At 39.3% G+C, this 21,044-nt stretch overlaps 1 protein-coding gene across 2 annotated transcripts in view; it reads left to right on the forward strand.

Annotated features, from left to right (window-relative positions):
- The window catches only part of EFHC2 (EF-hand domain containing 2), a 189,848-nt gene that overhangs the window by 155,525 nt on the left and 13,279 nt on the right, over window positions 1-21,044 (forward strand). For both annotated transcript variants that reach the window (XM_079123512.1, XM_079123513.1), the window contains one exon: window positions 12,886-12,991. In XM_079123512.1, the coding sequence (XP_078979638.1) occupies window positions 12,886-12,991 (106 nt within the window). The remainder of the gene's footprint in view (window positions 1-12,885; window positions 12,992-21,044) is intronic.

Raw genomic sequence — 21,044 nt, forward strand, 5'->3', positions numbered from 1 at the left:
TGGGACTTGAAAGTAAGGAGGCTGACTTTTTAACAAGCATAGAAACACTTAAAAGCCAGAATTAGCATTGCCCTTTAGGGCAGTCACCCTGGAAGGCTCTGCACTGATTCCAACAATGTTGCCATAGAAAGTTCTTCTTTGGAATTCCCTTCAAAGACTTTTAACATGAATTTCTTCCAGAGTGGCAAATCTCCGTCCTTTGACTGTGGATCAGAGTTTTAGCAAGAGCCAAATGTCCTTTGGAGAGGAGTAAAGTAGGGAACTCAGGTGGAGAATTTGGATCATATTTTTTTATCGACAGCTCAGCATGACAATGAAATAAGGAAATATATTTTCTATACAATTCACAGACTTTTCCAAACTATTTTGAAAGGATGGCTGAGATTTGGCAAATGAGGTATTTAGTCATGAGCTAGAGGGCAGCCTCCATGATGGAGTGACCAGGGTAATAACCTTCGAGGGTAACTGTAGGCATTGAGTGCCTACTCGTCCTCATTTCCTTGATGTTCAAAGCTTTCTCCATCTCTGAACTGTTTCTCCCTGCCTCCTTCTCCAACCTGTCCTGTTTTTAGAGCTGGAGATCTCCTTTGTAGTCTCTTATGACCTCATGTTACAGGTACAATATATATCACATAGATTATAGAAGAGCAAATGATAGCATGAAAATTCTCACCATATCGATGATCCAGGGAAGAAGCTACACACAGAATTTGGGAGCAGGGAGGAAGTCTCAGAGACTAATTGCAAGTGAGCAAGCTCCCAACTAGTAGCACTCCTTTCCAAGATGGACGTTTCCATGTTTATTACCTAGAAAAGCATGTTTTAGAGTCTGTTGCTGCTTTTAACACTCTGTTTTTGATTTTAAACATAATAAAAAATAATCCAATCATTCTGACTAGCTCACTCCATCAATGGCAATCTCTGGCTCTATCAGTGGCTGCTTTCAACCCTTCTAGCTGTTTCTGCAGGCATTTTGGATGTGCATACTATTTTTTCTTGATTTATCATTTGTAGATACTATCTCCTAACTTCCTGTTGTGATGATAGAGAATTTAGTATAATCTTGATTTCCATCACTGTTTGTTCTTCCTGTATGCTCTCAGGATCTGCTCTTTATCCCTGATGTTCTGGAAGTTCATGATAGGAACGGTGTGTGTGTGTTCATATGTGAATTAATTGTGGTTACCACTTTGTGGGTGCATTGACTTCACAGGCTCTTCCCTTTGTTTCTGAGAATTTTTTATTAGTTATTTAGCAATTTCCTCTCTTCCGTTTTTGTTTTTATCTTATGAGAACTCCTATTATTAAGATTTTAGATCTCCCACATTTGGATATTTTCTGTCTCAAGTTTTCATTCCATGTATTTACCAAGGGATTTCCTCCACTTTGTATTCCAACCCATCTAACTGCATCTTTTTACTACTCTCATATTTTTAATTCCAAAAACATGATTTTAGGTCACATGCTTCTTTTTTGTAGTCCTCTGTTCTCTTTTCAGGGGCATAATATATCCTTTTAGCTCACATCCTGCCCTCTGCTCCCTGAATAGTCTGTTTCTCTTGTTTCTTTATTCCCCACTGTTGCTGTTTTGACTTCTGTCCTTAATGTTGGACACTTTGGTTGTGGCAGGGGAGTCTTGTTGATTGGTGGGTTTCATTGCACAGTCCATCAGCTCCTGAAGCTTCATCTTCATTGGGGAATCTGCAGAAGCTGTAATCTGGGGATTTCTCTGGAACCATTCATAGTTTGAGAGAAGAATTCTATCTTCTCCTTACCCTAGTAGAAAGGAGGGTGGGATAGGAGAAGGTAGGAGAGTTTAAACATGGCCACTAATGTTCTGGAAACAAGAAAGGGGAAGGAAGGGAGCTGAGTGCTCTCAAATTCAGATTCTTTTCAGCATCCATTATGCTTCATCTCTCCAAAACTGGAGTTTCTTTAGAATTAGTCAAATAGAGCAAGCCTCTACTTCCTACAGGGAGAAGCACCATGCAGGAGAAGATACTTGGGGGTCCCTCCACTTTTGCTTTATTTAGAGTTTCAAACAGTCCTTGTTTTCAGTGCCACACCTTACCCCTGCCTTTATTGGTACCTGAATTATGCAGTCACTTAGGAATTTTGCAGGCCACATTGATACGTCTCAGTGATACCTTCCCTTCTGCCCCTACCAGATAGACACTTTGGGCTCACTTTCCTTTCCTCAGCTCTGCCAAGTCAGTTACCAACCCTTGATCTGCTTTTTTCACCTTAAAAAAAATTTTTTTTAAGTGGTACTGGGGATTGAACCCAGGGGTACTCTACTATTGACTTTCATTCCCAGCCTTTTTTGCCTTTTTTATATTTTGAGACAGAAAGTTGCCCATACTGGCCTTGAACTTGTTACCCTCCTACCTCAGCCTTCAAGTAGCTGGGATCATAGGCATGCACCACTGCATCCAGCTCATCTTGCAAACATTTTTGAAATCTCTTTTCCACTTTTGTCTTCATTCCAGATATCTTTATCATTGTGTTTATTCCTTTTTATCCCTACTTTTATTCCTTTGCAGGTGAAAGGTGGGATTTGGTGGAAAAGGGAGAGAAATATTCGTGATCAATACATCATGATTTACTGCGACTCTGTCCACTTTCCAAAAGCAGAGACTTTTTCCAGGAAACATCAGCTAGCTGGTTTCATCCCTTTTTATGGAAAGATTCTTTGTTCTCTTCTATCCTGTGCCTCTTGGGGAGATTCCCACATACATCAAGGTCCTCTAAGACAGAACTGAAAAGAAAAACTTGGAGTATTTTACCACATTAGCTAACTCTTTCTTTACGTCTAGCTCTGGGATTTGGGAAAGATGACATCTTTCATTTCTTGTCAAAAAAAATTTATACCTCATTTCTGAGCTGCATATATTTTTTCATTTGTGGTTTTTGATTCTTCTCAAATGTAATCTGATTCAGAAATATCTTTTCCAAATATTCTTCTAAATGGGCAAATGGTTAGACATGTTGAGTCTGACACATTATGAGCTAGACAGAAAAGAGGGCTGGGTAAATATGAACAAATATCTGTGAGTGGTAACAAATAATAGGACTTCCTGTGGTGACTTCCACACATTTTCTGTGAGTTCCAACACTGTCATCCAGGACTAGTACAAATTCAGGCAGAGACTCAGATAAGAGGGACTTCAGGAAGAACTTCCTAAGGAATTCTAATTTGAATTGAGACTTTGCAGACAAAGGGACCAGAAGGTGCAAATACCTTACATTTCTAGGAGCAATTTTGGCATGTTCAGGGAACCAGAAGAAGGCCAGTAGACCTGGAACATTGTGCTAGGCAGGGAGTTTTCAGGTGAGAACATGTGATCAGAGAAGTCTGCAGAAGCCAGATTAAGTTGATTTTGTAAGCCCTGATAGAGTTCGGTTTGTGTTCTAAGTAGATGAGGAAGCTGTTGGAGGACTTCAAGTAAGAAATTGATTGAGTAAATCTATGTTACAGAAAGATCACTCTGGTGAAGAATAGTCTCTTGCAACATAGATAGAAGTAGCAAGACCAAGATGGGAATCTGTTGCTATAAGCTGGTGAGAGATGATAGTGGTTTGGAATTTGGGAGAAGTGAAAAAGAGGGAGAGAAGTAGATAGATTTGTAATATGCTATGGTAGTAGAACCTACAAGACTGCTTAGTGAATTGTACATGTGGAGTAAAGTCTGATGTGATCCTGGTTTTAGTTGGTAGTCTCTTGAGTGGTTCCCCAATTATTGAAGTAGTACACTTCTGAACTCTAGAATTGCATAAGTGCCTTGTGTAACTCATGTGGGAATTTACTGACAATTAAATTCTGTACTATCAGAGCAGATAGAAACTATTATTTCATTGATGATCTCATCCAGCCTCCCAGTTTTGTGCCTTTAAATAGCATCTGTAAAGCTAATGACTCCCACACTTAATTCTTCAAATGGACCTCTTCCCTGAACTTCAGACTTAATAGTTCCAATTGCTCACTTCCCATCAAAATGGCAACATAACCCAAACTGAACTTGGGATCTTGATTCTCATTGTGTAGCTCCTGCAGTCTTTCTCAACTCAGTTAAGGCAGTTCTCCCTTTTAGTTACTCAAACAAAAGCCTTGAAGTCATCTTGAATTCTTCCTTTCTTGTACTCTATATACAGTCCTTTGGGAATCCCACATTCTAAATACATTTGGAGTTTGTCACTTTCCACTGTCACCATCATCAATCTAAGCCACCATTATTTCTTACTCCATGTGGATTACTGTAAGAGACTGCTAAGTGCCCTTGCCACTTCTACTTTGACCCCTATATTCTACTCTCAATATTTCAATTACTGTAATCTTTAAAAAATATCTTAGGTCCTATCTTGGTCTGTTTGGATGGCCACAACAGTATACCATAAACTGGGTAGCTTATAAATAATAAAAAAAAAAATGATTTTTTACAGTTTGGGAGGTTGGGAAGTCCAAGATCAAAGTGTTCATACATTAAGTGTCTGGAGAGGACCCACTTCCTGGCTTATAGCTGGCTCCTTCTTGCTGTGTTTTCACATGGCAGAAAGGGCAAAGGAAGGTTGGGATATAGCTCAGTAACAAAGCATCTGCCTCACATTCACAAAGCCCTGGGTTCGACCCCCAGTTCCAAAAAAGACAAAAATTAAAAAATGAAAAAATAAAGAACCCGCCCGCTGCCAGCTCCGGCCCACCCGCAGGTTGCTTCAGAGACCAGCACAGGGCACCAGGGACTCCCCCAAGCAGCCCAGCCCCCTCCAGTGGGAAGCGCCTCTCTAGGCTAGCTTCCCGGGGCAGACTGCCCAGTGAGAGCCTCTCGACGCAGAGCCAGCCACAAGTCCTCAAGCCAGCGGAGATATTCGACATGCAAGCACCTTCTGGGACCAGGGCTGGGCAGCCAGAGACCTCTCCAGGCAGCATTGTCCCCCTCCAGCTGCAGGCTTTTTCCACGGGGCGATCCAAGATGGCGGACTAGAGGGTGACTGCATCTCCAGTCGCCCCAGAACCCAGGATTCAAGAAGGGGAGGCATTGAGAGACTCGGACTAAGATAGAACGACGGGGTGAGTCTCCCCCACCCAGTGAAGCTCAGCTGGGTGGCAAGCCAGGATTCGAGTGGCTTATTAGAGTAGGACAGGGCAGATAGCATCTCCCCCAGGCGGCTCTGTGCAGTCTGGCAGTGGGCTCCGCCCACAGGGACAGATCCTCCAGCCTCTCAGAACAGGCCCCCCAGTGAGAGCCCTTCTGCACACAAGCAGCGCAGCCAACTCCGGCCCGCCCCGGCCAGCTCTGGCCCGCCCCGCTGCCAGCTCCAGCCCGCCCACAGGTTGCTTCAGTGACCAGCACAGGACGCCAGGGACTTCCCCAAGCAGCCCAGCCCCACTCCGGCAGGAAGCGCCTCTCTAGGCTAGCTTCTCGGGGCAAATCACCCAGTGAGAGCCTGTCTACACAGAGCCAGCCACAAGTCCCCAAGCCAGTGGAGACCTCCGACCTAAACCAGCCTCTGGGACCAGGGCTGTGCAACAAGAGACCTCTCCAGGTCTCTCTCCCTGGAACCAGTAGCGGGCTAGGGGCAGCGTTCTTCGGAAGCACTGCATTATCAAATTAATCCAAGACTTCTGGCTACTGAAGGCTGGTAGGTGGTACACTGGAAATCGGCAGGGTCACTATAAGCCAATAGAGGAAATCTACAATATCACAGAGTCCCATTGACATCTGACCAATATGAGAAAACAAGGGAAGAAAATGTCCGAAACAAACCTAGATACTATATCAATAAAACCCAATGACAGCACAGCAGAAGAAATGTCCGAAAGGGAGTTCAGAATGTACTTAATTAAAACAATCAGGGAAGCAAACGAGGAGATGAAAGAGCAAATGCAGGCATTAAATGAATGCACTAATCAACAGTTAAAAGAGCAAATAACAGAAGCAAAGGAGCATTTCAATAAAGAGAGATACTGAAAAAAAAACCAAACGGAAATCCTTGAAATGAAGGAAACAATAAACCAAGTTAAAAACACCATAGAAAGCATAAACAATAGGATAGATCACCTGGAACACAGAACCTCAGATATTGAAGACAAAATATTTAATCTTGAAAACAAGGTTGACCAAACAGAGAAGATGGTAAGAAATCATGAACAGAATCTACAAGAATTATGGGATATCATGAAGAGGCCAAATTTAAGAATAATTGGGATTGAGGAAGGCTTAGAGAAACAAACCAAAGGAATGAACAATCTATTCAATGAAATAATATCAGAAAATTTCCCAAATCTGAAGAATGAAATGGAAAACCAAGTACAAGAGGCTTATAGGACTCCAAATATGCAAAATTACAACAGACCTACACCAAGGCACATTATTATGAAAATACCTAACATTCAAAATAAAGACAGAATTTTAAAGGCCGCGAGAGAAAAGAATCAGATTACATTCAGGGGGAAACAAATAAGAATATCAGAAGATTTTTCAGTCCAGACCCTAAAAGCTAGAAGGGCCTGGAACAACATTTTTCAAGCCCTGAAAGAAAATGGATGCCAACCAAGAATTTTATACCCAGCAAAACTTACTTTCAGATTTGACGATGAGATAAAATCCTTCCATGATAAACAAAAGCTAAAGGAATTTACTGAAAGAAAGCCGGCATTACAGAACATTCTCAGCAAAATATTCCATGAGGAAGAGATGAAAAACAACGATGTAAATCAGCAATGGGAGGAACTAGCCTAAAGGAATAGCCAAATAAAGGAGAAACCAAATCATGTCAAAAAACAAAAATGAGTCCAATGACTAGGAATACAAATCATGTCACAATAATAACTGTGAATGTTAATGACCTAAACTCATCAATCAAAAGACATAGACTGGCAGATTGGATTAAAAAGAAAAATCCAACAATATGCTGCCTGCAAGAGACCCATCTCATAGAAAGAGATACCCATAGACTAAAGGTGAAAGGATGGGAAAAAACATACCATGCACACGGACACAGCAAAAAAGCTGGAGTATCCATCCTCATTTCAGATAATGTGGACTTTAAGCCAAAACTAGTCAGAAGGGATAAAGAAGGACATTACATACTGCTTAAGGGAAGCATAAATCAGCAAGACATAACAATCATAAATATCTATGCCCTGAACATTGGATCATCCATGTACGTCAAACAAATCTTTCTCAATTCCAGAAATCAAATAGACCACAACACAGTAATACTAGGTGATTTTAACACACCTCGTACACCGCTGGATAGATCGTCCAAACAAAAATTGAATAAAGAAACCATAGATCTCAACAACACAATCAACAATTTAGACTTAACCGACTTATATAGAATATACCATCCAACAAAGAACAAATACACTTTCTTCTCAGCAGCACATGGATCCTTCTCCAAAATAGACCATGTTTTATGCCACAAAGCTACTGTTAGCAAATACAAGAAGATAGATACTACCTTGTACTCTATCAGATCATAATGGACTGAAATTAGAAATAAATGACAGAATAAAAAACAGAAACTTCTCCAATACTTGGAGATTAAATAATACACTATTATACGATGAATTGATAACAGAAGACATCAGGAGGGAAATTAAAAAATTCTTAGAAGTAAATGAGAACAAAGACACATCATATCAAAATCTCTGGGACACTATGAAAGCAGTACTGAGAGGAAGATTTATTTCATGGGGCGCATTCAACAAAAGAAGTAGAAATCAACAAATAAACAACTTAACACTACAGCTCAAAGCCCTAGAAAAAGAAGAGCAGACCAACACCAAAAGTAGTAGAAGACAGGAAATAGTTAAAATCAGAGCCAAAATCAACGAAATTGAAACAAAAGTAACAATCGGAAAAATTAACAAAATAAATAGTTCGTTCTTTGAAAAAATAAACAAAATTGATAAACCCTTAGCCACGCTAACAAAGAGAAAAAGGGAGAAAACTCAAATTACTAAAATTCGGAATGAACAAGGAAATATCAAAACAGACACGAGTGAAATACAAAACATAATTAGAAGTTATTTTGAAAATCTATACTCCAACAAAACAGAAAACCTCGAAGACATCAACAAGTTTCTAGAGACATATGAATTACCTAAACTGAACGAGGAGGACATACACAACTTAAATAAATCAATTTCAAGCAATGAAATAGAAGAGGTCATCAAAAGCCTACCAACAAAGAAAAGTCCAGGGCCAGATGGGTTCTCAGCCGAGTTCTACAAAACCTTTAAAGAAGAGCTCGTTCCAATACTCCTCAAAGTATTCCATGAAATAGAAGAAGAGGGAACCCTCCCAAACTCATTCTATGAAGCCAATATCACCCTGATACCTAAACCAGACAGAGACTCATCAAGGAAAGAAAATTTCAGACCAATATCCTTAATGAACATCGACGCAAAAATTCTCAACAAAATTTTAGCAAATCGCATACAAAAATATATTAAAAAGATAGTGCCCCACGATCAAGTGGGTTTTATCCCAGGGATGCAAGGTTGCTTCAACATCAGGAAATCAATAAATGTCATTCACCATATCAACAGACTAAAAGTTAAGAATCACATGATTATTTCAATAGATGCAGAAAAAGCATTTGATAAAATACAGCATCCCTTCATGCTCAAAACACTAGAAAAAATTGGGGTAGTGGGATCATTCCTTAACATTGTGAAGGCCATCTATGCTAAGCCCATGGCCAATATCATTCTAAATGGTGAAAAACTGAAAGCATTCCCCCTAAAAACTGGAACAAGGCAGGGATGCCCTCTTTCACCACTTCTATTCAACATTGTTCTTGAGACTCTAGCCAGAGCAATTAGACAAACCAAAGAAATTAAAGGGATACAAATTGGAAAAGAGGAACTCAAACTATCCCTGTTCGCTGATGACATGATTATATATTTAGAGGAACCTGGAAATTCCACCAGAAAACTCTTAGAACTCATAAGTGAATTCAGTAAAGTAGCAGGTTACAAGATCAATGCTCATAAATCGAATGCATTTTTATACATAAGTGATGAATCTTCAGAAAGAGAAATTAGGAAAACTACCCCATTCACAATAGCATCAAAAAAAATAAAATACTTGGGAATCAATCTCACAGAAGAGGTGAAAGACCTCTACAAAGAGAACTACAGAACACTAAAGAAAGAAATTAAAGAACACCTTAGAAGATGGAAAGATCTCTCATGTTCATGGATAGGAAGAATCAATATTGTCAAAATGGCCATACTACCAAAAGTGCTATATAGATTCAATGCAATTCCCATTAAAATCCCAATGATGTACCTTACAGAAATAGAGCAAGCAATAATGAAATTCATCTGGAAGAATAAGAAACCCAGAATAGCTAAAGCAATCCTCAGTAGAAAGAGTGAAGCAGGGGGCATCACAATACCAGATCTTCAACTCTATTACAAAGCAATAGTAACATAAACGGCATGGTATTGGTACCAAAATAGACAGGTAGGTCAATGGTACAGAATAGAGGACACGGGGACACAAACCCAAATAAATACAATTTTCTCATACTAGACAAAGAGGCCAAAAATATGCAATGGAGAAAAGATAGCCTCTTCAACAAATGGTGCTGGGAAAACTGGAAAACCATATGCAACAGAATGAAATTAAACCCCTATCTCTCACCCTGCACAAAACTCAACTCAAAATGGATCAAGGACCTCGGAATCAGACCAGAGACCCTGCATCTTATAGAAGAAAAAGTAGGTCCAAACCTTCAACTTGTTGGCTTAGGAGCAGACTTCCTTAACAGGACTCCCATAGCACAAGAAATAAAAGCAAGAATCAACAACTGGGATAGATTCAAACTGAAAAGCTTTCTCTCAGCAAAGGAAACGATCAGTAATGTGAAGAGAGAGCCTACAGAGTGGGAGAATATCTTTGCCAATCATACTTCAGATAGAGCGCTAATATCCCAAATCTATAAAGAACTCAAAAAACTCTACACCAAGAATACAAATAATCCAATCAACAAATGGGCTAAGGAATTGAACAGACACTTCACAGAAGAAGATGTCCAAGCAATCAACAGATATATGAAAAAATGTTCAACATCTCTAGTAATAAGAGAAATGCAAATCACAACTGCCCTAAGATTTCGTCTCACTCCAATTAGAATGGCGATTATCAAGAACATAAGCAACAATAGGTGTTGGCGAGGATGTGGGGAAAAAGGTACACTCATACATTGCTGGTGGGGTTGCAAATTAGTGCAGCCACTCTGGAAAGCAGTATGGAGATTCCTCAGAAAGCTTGGAATGGAACCACCATTTGACCCAGCTATCCCACTCCTTGGCCTATACCCAAAGGACTTAAAATCAGCATACTACAGAGATACAGCCACATCAATGTTCATAGCTGCTCAATTCACTATAGCCAGATTGTGGAACCAACCCAGATGCCCTTCAGTTGATGAATGGATAAAGAAACTGTGGCATATGTATACAATGGAATATTACTCCGCCATGAGGAATGACAAAATTATGGCATTCGCAGGCAAATGGGTGAAATTGGAAGATATCATGCTAAGTGAGATAAGCCAATCTCAAAAAACTAAAGGACGAATGATCTCGCTGATAAGCGGATGAGGACATACGGCGGGGTAGGAGGGGTTAGTGTTAGGGTTAGGGTTAGGTTTAGGGTTAGGGATAAGGAGGGTGGTAAGAATGAGGAAGAAAGGAATGTATAGAAGGAAAAGAGGGATGGGAAGGGAGGGGGGAAGGGAAAAAAATAACCAAATGAATCAAACAACATTGCCCTATGTAAATTTATGATTTTTAATTAAAATAAAAAAAAAATAAAGAACCCCACCAGAAAAAAAAAATAAAAAGAGAGATTAAAAAGAAAAAAGAAAGGGGAAAGGAGCTCTCAGTGGTCTTTTCTATAAGGACACTAACCTCATTTATGTGGTCTCTGTTCTCATGATCTGAACACCTCTCCCAAAATGCCACGTCCTAATATCATCACATGGTGATTATATTTTAGCATATAAATTTCTGGGGAACATGATCTTTCAGAACATTGTAGGTCCCCTAAGTATGTACAATATGGTCCAGTTGCTCTTAGTTTTCCTCAGAATAAAAGTCAAAGGCACTACTCGATCTCCTTCTCTGACCTCAGCTCCTACCCAGAGTATTAGGAAATGCTTTCTTTAAGGCTCCTTGCTAAAGGAAAGCTTTTCACAAGACATTTTTAATTGTTTGGGTTTTCATTCTTCCCGCAAACATACACAAATGAAAGAAATAATGGTCCTACATTTTGGCTACAATTATTTCCATAAGCAGAGCATGTCCTTTAAGGAGTTGAAATGATGAGTAAGCCAAAATTCAAAGGGTAAAGAGTGGGAGGGGGTGGCATATTGGACCTGTATCCCAGGGGCCTTGGCCAAAAATGTACACAAAAGAATTATAGAATTTCTGTTTCCCTCCTCAGATCACTCTGTTTATTCCACTTTTGTTTAAATTGATGAGTCTATGTGACTGTAGACTATAACATTAATTTGTTGCTGCTGATTTTTATTAGTTGATAAATGCGAGCTATTATTTTCTTAACATGTTTTGAAGAATAGAGAAAAATCTGACTTATTATGAGTACGTTATTTTAAAGGCAGGGGCCTGGAGCAGAGTGCTTAGAAGAATGTCTTAGTGATGTTTGTGATTTCCTTCAAAACATGGTGTTACATGATCAGTAGATAACTGGCCTTAAAAACTGATATAATGTTTTCAAATTTGGGTTCAGTGGCATTGAGTTATTGTACTAAGGAGTTTTTAGACAATGTTTAGGTCATTACACCAATTGAGTTGAAATTATTGTATCTTAATGGCCAAAACAATGTTAAGGATGAATTTAAGCCAGAGTCCATAATTAAGAAATAGTGGTCACAAAATTACATAAATAAAGCAAGCAAGCAAGCAAGCAGTGATTATTGGTTATTTTTGACCTATGCTTTTATGGTGCAGGATAATTATTTGTTAAATTTTTTAAAAATGAAAATTACTTTTTTCTGATTTTAAACTTAAAACAATTCAGATGATACATAAAAGTGTAAAGAAAAAGTCAAAATCATAGTTTCTCTTTCCAGATATAGCTGTTCTTCTTATGTAAGTGCATTGTTAAAGCCAGATTTTTTCTGTCTTTTGAAATAAATATAAACCTAAAATAGGATCGTAACTGTACATACTATTTTATAATCTCCTTTCTATTCAACAACATAACCAAAACGTATTTCCATGATAGCAAATATGGATTTAAATAAGCCTTAATATATAATAAATGATAGATACCTTTTATTTTTCCTAAAAATGTACTAGTAGACAAAATTATTCTAGGCTTGTCTTAAAGATTTTAAAGGTATACAGTTTAAGAAACATAAGGACATTTTATTTTAACATTTGATACCACCTATTAAAGTAAAAAGACCTTCAAATATTTTTTTTTTTTTTTTTTTTTTTTTTTTGTGATGTTGGGGATCGAACCCAGGGCCTTGTGCTTGCAAGGCAAGCACTCTACCAATTGAGCTGTCTCCCCAGCTCTTCAAATATTCTTAACAAAATATAATGATGATCTTAGTTACCACAGGAATTTGTTTCTGGGACATCTCCAGCACAGGTTTATAGAATACCTATTAAGAACTAGCACTGATGTAGGTGCTGAGAATACTTTGGCAAGCTAGCTAGGTGAGACCTCTTCTCTCACAGAATTTATATTCTGGAAGATGATAAGTAGATAATAAACTAATAAAAATAAGAAAAATATCAAATATTGAGGTATACATGATAATGTATTTTCATGGTAAAATTTAAACTGGCATTTGGGTCCTGAATTCTGCAGATTAAGTCAAATCATATATTTGCAGGTTCGAAGACAGTGAACATCAAATAAATTATGAGTCATTTTTCTGTGCCCTGAACTGGAGAATGAATCCACTGCCTGAATTTGAAGCACCAACATACCTTAAAGAGGTAAAATTAACACCTATTTTTAAAACCAGCTGTGGCTACCTCCTTTGCATTTTTTTTATTCACAGCAGTTTTATTCATAATAGGCAAAATTAGAAACAACTTGAAATGTTTAGTAATAGGTACTCTCTTGCATTTTTTAACATCCTGTATCTTTAAATTATTTTTCAATGTAAAATATCAACATCAGTGCTTTTGGAAAGAGTGTTTATGTGTTTCTGGGTATTTGTGGTAAAGGCTAATTCACTTTCATGCTGAGCAAACATCTGTTCTGTAATAGCATGACTTTTTTATGCAGCTGAATTTTTTTAACCTCAGTTGCATCCAATTATATAGAAAATGGGATAATAGGTTACAGTTATAAATAGATATAAACACTGTTATCAGAGGATTCTGGTAACATCATCATAAGCCACAAGAGCAAATCTCAAATGGTTCCTATGTCTTGAAGCCCCAGCATATCTCTGTGACTGCGTACACAGGTTTGCCATGGATGAAACAACAGAAGATAGAGATGCACATTTTATGGTGGAGCCAAATTTAAAATAAAAATTCAATAGAAAAATGCTTGGTTAGGGAAAACGAGTTCATGTGATCAGATGGTGCTCTCAACATTGTGGAATTGTCTGAATTCTCTAAGACCTCTTTGGACCAATTATCTTTAAGGAGTGGATGAGTGGGTGGTGGTTTGTTTACACTTTAACATGCTCCAGAAATTGATTTTCTTGGGAAAGTCCCTTGATAAAGCAAATGTCATGTGGTTGATACTGTCAGAAAGGAGGCATTTATTCCTGCTGACCCAGTTCATTCTGGCTTGAGCTGATCTAGTGCCCCTGGGAGTTCCTTTAGGCATGCAACTACTTTGGAGTTTCAAGGGCAGCCTTAGAATTTCCACATGATTGAGGGACAGTGGTGGCCTTTGGAATTGAACAGACCTGGGGTTAAATTCTGTCTCTGTCACTTAGCTGAGTAACTTCAGATCAGGTAAGTTACTTATTTTATTCATTTATAGATTTAATCCTCAGACAAATCAGAATTAGGTGTCCACTCTCAGTAGGTTCTCTACTCTGTGCTGGTGTCCAGGGATAAAGGTCATCATTATTATCCTGGAGGAACCCACTGCTGATGAGGAATCAGTACACTCATGATTTGGAATATGGCTTGATATAGCCTGCTTGCATGCATGTGTGTATGTGTGTGTTGCTGGGGGCCAGGGGCTGGAACCCTGGGCCTTGTGCATGCTTGGCAAGTGCTCCACTATTGATCTACATCCCCACCCCAAGAAGCTGCTTCTCAATCAGGCTAGCAGACAAGTAGTATTCTCAGGGAGGTAATGCTTGACAGTTCAGTGAAGAGTAATAACGGTAGCAATGTAGGAAAGTGGTGGGATATGGAAAAGGTATTCCCAACAGAGCTCTCTGGAACATGGGGTAGATTCATACTTGAACAGAGCCAGGGGGAATTGGTATGGCTGGAGTGAAGGCATATAGGGAAGAGTGAAGGATGAGGCTGGAGTTGCTTGTAAGGGTAGGCGAGGTTTGAATGTTGTCCTGAATATTTTCTGGAGACCACTAACAAGTATGTAATTTTTTTATTTTAATTTTTAAAATTAATTATTTTTAAATTATATGTATTTATGGGGTACAGTGTGTTAATTTGATACATGTATATAATACATAATGATCATTCAGGGTAGTTAGCATTTCCAACTCCTTAAACATTCTTTAAAATAAATCATTTATTTATTTTTGTAATGCTGGGAATCAAACCCAGGGCCTTGTGCATACTAGGCAAGAGCTTTACCACTGAGTTACATCCTCAGTCCCTTTAAAAATATATACTTTTTTTATTAAAATTACTACTGGCAAATTTTAAGGAAGAGGGTGACATGATTAGGTGTGCCCTTTATAGGGAGCTTGCTCTGGAGGGTGGTAGGTGGACTGGCGAAAACAGATAAAGACAGGCAGATCCACTGTGAGGTTCTTGGCTATCCTGTCATAGAGAACCCATTAGGAGGCTTTTGATGTCCCATTGTCACCATTGTAATAGCAAACATAGCACTTACTGTGTGTCAACCATTGACCTAAGATCTCAAAAGCTCTTTGCTTATTTAATCCTAATAGAAACCCTATGAGATAGGTACTTTTATTATTCCCATTTTAGAAATGAGGAAGTTAGAGAAACAGCAAATATGTGGCAGAGTCAGAATCTTAATTCAGGTCTATTCTACTGTCAAGAATAAAAGAAAATCATTGACTAGGAGTGTAGTTCAGTGGTGGAGTGTGTACTTAGCATACATGAAGCCCTGGGTTCAATCCCCAGCGCCCAAAGGAAAGAAGAAAAATATCTTTTTAATTATGATTGAAGATGCTGGATTCAGTTAACTCAAATCCAAAGTATCATCACAAAAGCAAATCAATAGTTATTTTCCCTGGTAATTCTTATCCATGTGAATATTTAATTTTATATATAAGGTGTTTATATATAAAATTTTTATATTTTTACTTTTATATGTAAAATATGAAAAATTAAAATATTTTTAAATGTTATATATAAAAATTATGAAAGAAAACTTTTTATATATAAAAATGGTAAATTCAGTTGATATTCTATCCTGTCGTTTAATGTCCTAGTATTCTGTGTTGGTTATCATTCATTTGTCCTGCCTCTAGTTCCCTCTCCCCTGCTCTGAGCCTGCCCAAGTCTGACCATTATGGACCACATCAGTGTGTCCCCTAGCTTTCAGGCTTCTAGTTGGCTTGGCCAATGGGATGCACCAGCAGAAAAGTAGAAGGTGAGAAGAGAGAGAAATCATTTCCCTTCCTGCCAGTCACATCCTCCTCCTACCAAGATCCATAAATCCTCTCTGGAGGTTTTGTCCATGTAGCTGCCCACTCCAGGTTCCAATATTATGTGCCCCTCCAGAGCCAGGTGGTTGTAATGGCTTCCTGCTGTTACAATTCCTGGGGACTGGAGAATCCTCTGTTGGTTTTCCTAAACACTTCTCACAACTTTGTAAATATTGTCAGCCCTCTGTATCCACAGGTTCTGCATTCATGGATTTAACCTACCATGGATAGAAAATATTCAAGAAAAAAAACCTGTGCCTGTACTGAACATGGGCAGACTTTTTTCTTTGTCATTATTCCCTAAACAATACAGTACAACAGCAATTTACACAGCATTTACATTGTGTTAACCATTATAAATTATCTAGAGATGATTTAAAGTGTGTAGGAGGATGTGTATAGATTTGATGCAAATACTGTGTCATTTTATGTAAGAGACTTGAACTGTCGGTGGATTTTGGTATCCATGGGGAGCCTTATAACAAATCCCCCTTAGATATTGAATGATGACTGTAGTCACTTTATTTATTAAACTCCTCTATTTATGCTCTTTGCATGTTGTCCTCTATTTCCCAGGGGACTTACTTTTTCTAGTTAGCAAAAGCCTTTGTTGTTCCCTGCCTTGCTTTCTACTTCTCTCTTCTTCCATTCCACCCAGCCTAGTACCCAATTTACCTCTGAGATTTCATCATTTTTTGTACAAAAATATATAATACCACATACATTTTTCTGTAGTGTGCTTTTCCTAGGCATAGAAAATTCCTCTAGCTTAATATGTGTAGACATAAGCCATTTTTAATAGGTATATATGGATATACAATAATATGTTCAACTCTTTCTCTATTGATAGGCATTTTTGTTGTTTTTATATTTTTTGCCTCAAAAATATGGTATCTTATTACGTTAATTTTTATTTTCCTGATGACTGTTGAGTTTGAATGAAATATAATCACCTTTTTGTACTACGACCCATGGTAAGATAGATGTATTTTTTTCACGACAATCCAGCATGCACATACATAATGGAACAAAAGTTTCATGAAAGAATGCTATTCTAACTACATATGCCATCATATATGTAGTTAGATTTATTTTCTCTTTTCCTTTCTCTCTTCCTCCCTTTATCTCTTCCTTTTTTTTTTTTTTTTTTCTCTCCTCCCTCCCAACCTCTTTCTTTCTCTTTTGAATGTTGTTCCTGACCCATTAAATTGTTTCATGACCCACAAAAAGATCACCACCCACACTGGGGGTTGAGTCACTTTGCATGGGAAGGTCAAAGATTCACTCTTCCTGTAATCGTTCCTTCCCCATTTCATCACTTACCAACTCTGTCAACTGGGAGAGTTGCCGAGCATCAGGTGCTTTAGAGAGGCAGTGTAGAGCAGAGGTCTGGAATCACAGGGACTTGAGTTCAAATGATTGACTCCATCATCAACTAACTGGGTGACTTTGTACACGTTAGTCAATCTTTCAGGTTTCCCCATCTCAAAAATGCAGATAAGAATAACTCTCCATTAAGGTTACTGTAAGGACTCAATCAGTATACATGAGGCAATTATTGTCATACCTGTCTCACAGTAGGGCTTAAATTAGGTTCTGTCATTGTTTATAAAATAAAAATGCCTTACCTTCCTCAAATCAGGGCACTTGGCCCTGAGCAGACCCTTCCAAGGCTAAGATGGATGATCTTCTGTGCTTAACAGTAAGCATTAGAACAGTTATAGACTGAAAATGTCCCATTAGAAAGACCCTGTTCTTCAGCAGCAAGTTCTTCTAATTGTTACTCATTTATGGTGAGAAGAACTTTACTCATAGGGTCACATCAGTTCTGCTTGCTGAGCCTAGAAATGTTTCAGTCTGCCAGAGATGTTTGGAAGGGACCACTGTTTTTTAATCAATTAAAAAGAACAGAAAATATGTATCAAATGCTACCTAATCAATTTAACCCATAATGAGAACTTAACCAGGTTCCAAAGAGTTCAGCACTCTGATATTGCTAAACTTGTCATTGTTTCATCAAGAGGATACAAGATAGCTTGGGAATGTCATCAGTGAATCTATAATCTCATGTAAAAATATTTAGTTATGAATGGGTTAAGCACTGTGTCGCATAGTTCACACAGTAGGATTGGTAGTGAAGAATACAGTATCTACTGAACCTTTTAAGTATGCTTAAATGTTAATATCTAATAATGCCTTGAGATACTTGTGGGTCAGATCTTGTCACAGGTTGGATTCTCCAGATGGAGCCTAACATGTAGGATGTTTATTTGAGAATACCCTTGGAATCAACTCCTGGGGAAGGTAGGGGAAACAATCAGGAGTGGACAGAGGAACAAGTTGAGGTGCAGTGTACACCCAAAGGCAGCCTGTCTGACCCACAGGGAGCTCTGGAGCTAGAATCATCTTTCAGATTTATCCTGAATTGAGCCAAATTAACCTGGTCTTTTTTTTTCTTTCTTTTTTTTTTTTTTTTTTTTAATTCCTATGTATCGGTTCAAGAAAGGAAATAACCTTAGACAATGTGGCTCTTTGTAGCCAAGACATATCTGTAGTTGAGGTGACCCTTGCAGGGAACTCCCAGTTCTTCCTCAGGACTTAGACCACCAAGTCCTACTTCAAGGAGGTTCTAGATGGCACATCACAGCTTGGCAACGAGCCACTCTTAAAGCCCCAGTTGTTGGTGTTTTTTTTTTTTTTTTTTTTTTTTTTTTTTTTTTTTTTTTTGGTGTGTGTGTGTGTGTGTGTGTGTGTGTGTGTGTGTGTGAGTTGGGAGCCTGGTAGTGTGACCCAGGCTTCTGAATTGTCAGATCTTCCATGCATGGCAGGGAGCTGATAGGAGAGTGCTTATACCACAATAGGCCACAGAGGAGTTAGACCAGATTTGCTAGTCCCTGGGCCCAGTTGGGCAGAAAAAAAATCTCTTATAGGTTTAGGGATCACCAACATTTGGGGAATCTGCCATAGTCAAAAGTCACATGCAGAGCTTCAGGGCAAGATTCACCAGGTTGTGACAGTATCCCAACACTGAGTATAAAGTGATCAGATTAAAGGTTTTTTGAGATAAGGACTGGTAGGCTGAGCCCCTGTGTGGAAGCAGGGCCTCGGTGAAGGCCTGGGATTGAAAAGCTACATACTTTCTCCATTATATGAGCTGGATGGTCTGACTGTGGCTAAAGTTCCAGAAATGACATGGACAGCTCTCTAGAAGTTCCCAGTACTGTCACCACTCAGAACTGGATAGATTTACTCACATGCTGAATGTTTTCCTCAGTATGACCTCTTCCCTATACCCAAGATCATACTGAGAAATGAAAAAAGGACTTCTTGAGTGATGAAAGCTGAGTGCTAGATTCAACTCACACTCTGCCTGCATCAGGTGTTATTTGATAGGATAAATAGCTTAGGTAAGGATCTGGGACACCTTCTCAGTGTGGGGGGTGGATAGGGAGGGGACAAAAACCAGGAATAGCACCAGGGCTTTGTCCAACCAGAGGCTGAGTTGAGGGGTGGTCTGGTACACAAGATACGAGATTAGAAGGGTTTGGGTATCAGGGAGTCCAGCAGGACATACCTCCAAAACAGCACAGTGATAGGAAACTAGAAGTTAGCACTGTTCAGCAATCAGAGGGAGCCAGTTGGCAGGCTCCCAAACTTTCAGCCTCGCCAAGGGGACAGAGCAGGTTGAGTCCCTTTTCTAGTGAGGTAACACCATGAAATGCACACAACTCAAAGGGGTCCTGGAGATGATTTGATGAAAGGACTACTAACAGAAGAATGGGTAGGGTTAAGGGAGAGTGGAACACTCGGAGACTAGCAATGGTAGAAAGCCTTTTCCAGGTTTAGGCCTGGGGAAGCAGGGAGGGACCAGTATTACTGGAGCCCAGCAGAGGAACTAGACTTGGAGCAGTAGGTGGAGGATAAATTCACTGCACTACTGCTACTACAGCCACCACCAAATCATGGGCCAAAAGGGAGGGAAGAGGTCAAGGAGGTGGAAAATCAGTATGACATCCCTCTTCTCCTACTCCCAGCCCTATCCTGACACCACCTCCCAGTAGCTGAACCCTAGAAGCCAGAGATTAAGGAAGCTCAGGGAGTGATGTGATCCACATAGGTCATCCTCCCAGGGCAGAGAGCAGAGTGAAGGATCTTGAGGGGTTAATGAAGAATTACCCAACCTAATCTGTTACCAGAATGAAGACCTTAGCTCAGGAGAACAAACCCTATAGCCTAGCCAGGGTATAAAGCCAGGACCAGACTAATAGCTCCTGGAGCTTGGTCTGCTGGATGTCAGGACCAGTGCCCCAAACTCAGATGTGGCTCCCCTACATGTGATAGTCATATGGCCTCAGACAATGGAAATGGGTCCCAATAACAAACAAAATGTAAAGAGAACTATGTTACATGCAGTCTATCTTTGATTGGTCCTGCTGCCCTTTGGTAAGAGATTTTTTTATTCATAGATGGATATAAGCTGACTATCACCCTTCATACTGGCTGTGGCCTACAGCCAGTGGCGTGTAGCCTGGATTCTTGGGGATCAGGGGGCTTCCTTGGTCATCACTCTGTCTCACTTCAACAGCCCATGGTGAGCCAATGGGGCTGTAATTTACCTCTCACTTCATTATGTGACTATCTATGGTCTCTGCATGTTGTCCTGGTGCAATCACAGCCTGGAGACCCCATTTCCATTCTATTGTGCTTACTCACAGATGGTAGCTATAAAGCTGGCAGAATAGGTCCCACTGTTTAGAGCCTGTCTGGTTAATCTCAGAAGTCACATTTTAAAAAATAACACTAAATTGGTTCTCATGTAAACTTTATAACTTGAGCTGTGTGACTGGTGTCTTATCTTGTGACATTTCTGAGAAAAACTGGACATGGCTTCATATTATGAGCACTGTAACTGCAAAAGTATTAGCAGTTGGTTCTAAAACTCCTTCTTTCTCACAACAGGATAATATATGGCCTTAGCAGTGGGAAGTAGTGGGTGATTGGGTACACCTTGGGATAAATCTTTGGACAGCCTACTTGTAGAGCTCACTTCTCTTGGCATTTTAGAGCACAGAATGCTCTGTGACATTTTATTGTCCCAACATCTTGCCCAAATAAATATCATTCCCAATTTGTAAATAGGAAGCTAAGACTCAGAGGCATTCCTAAAGGTAAGGCATATATAGTTAGGGGCTAGTGCCAACTTTTAA

This window comes from Sciurus vulgaris, assembly GCF_902686455.1.
Source record: "Sciurus vulgaris genome assembly, chromosome: X".
Taxonomy (NCBI): domain Eukaryota; kingdom Metazoa; phylum Chordata; class Mammalia; order Rodentia; family Sciuridae; genus Sciurus; species Sciurus vulgaris.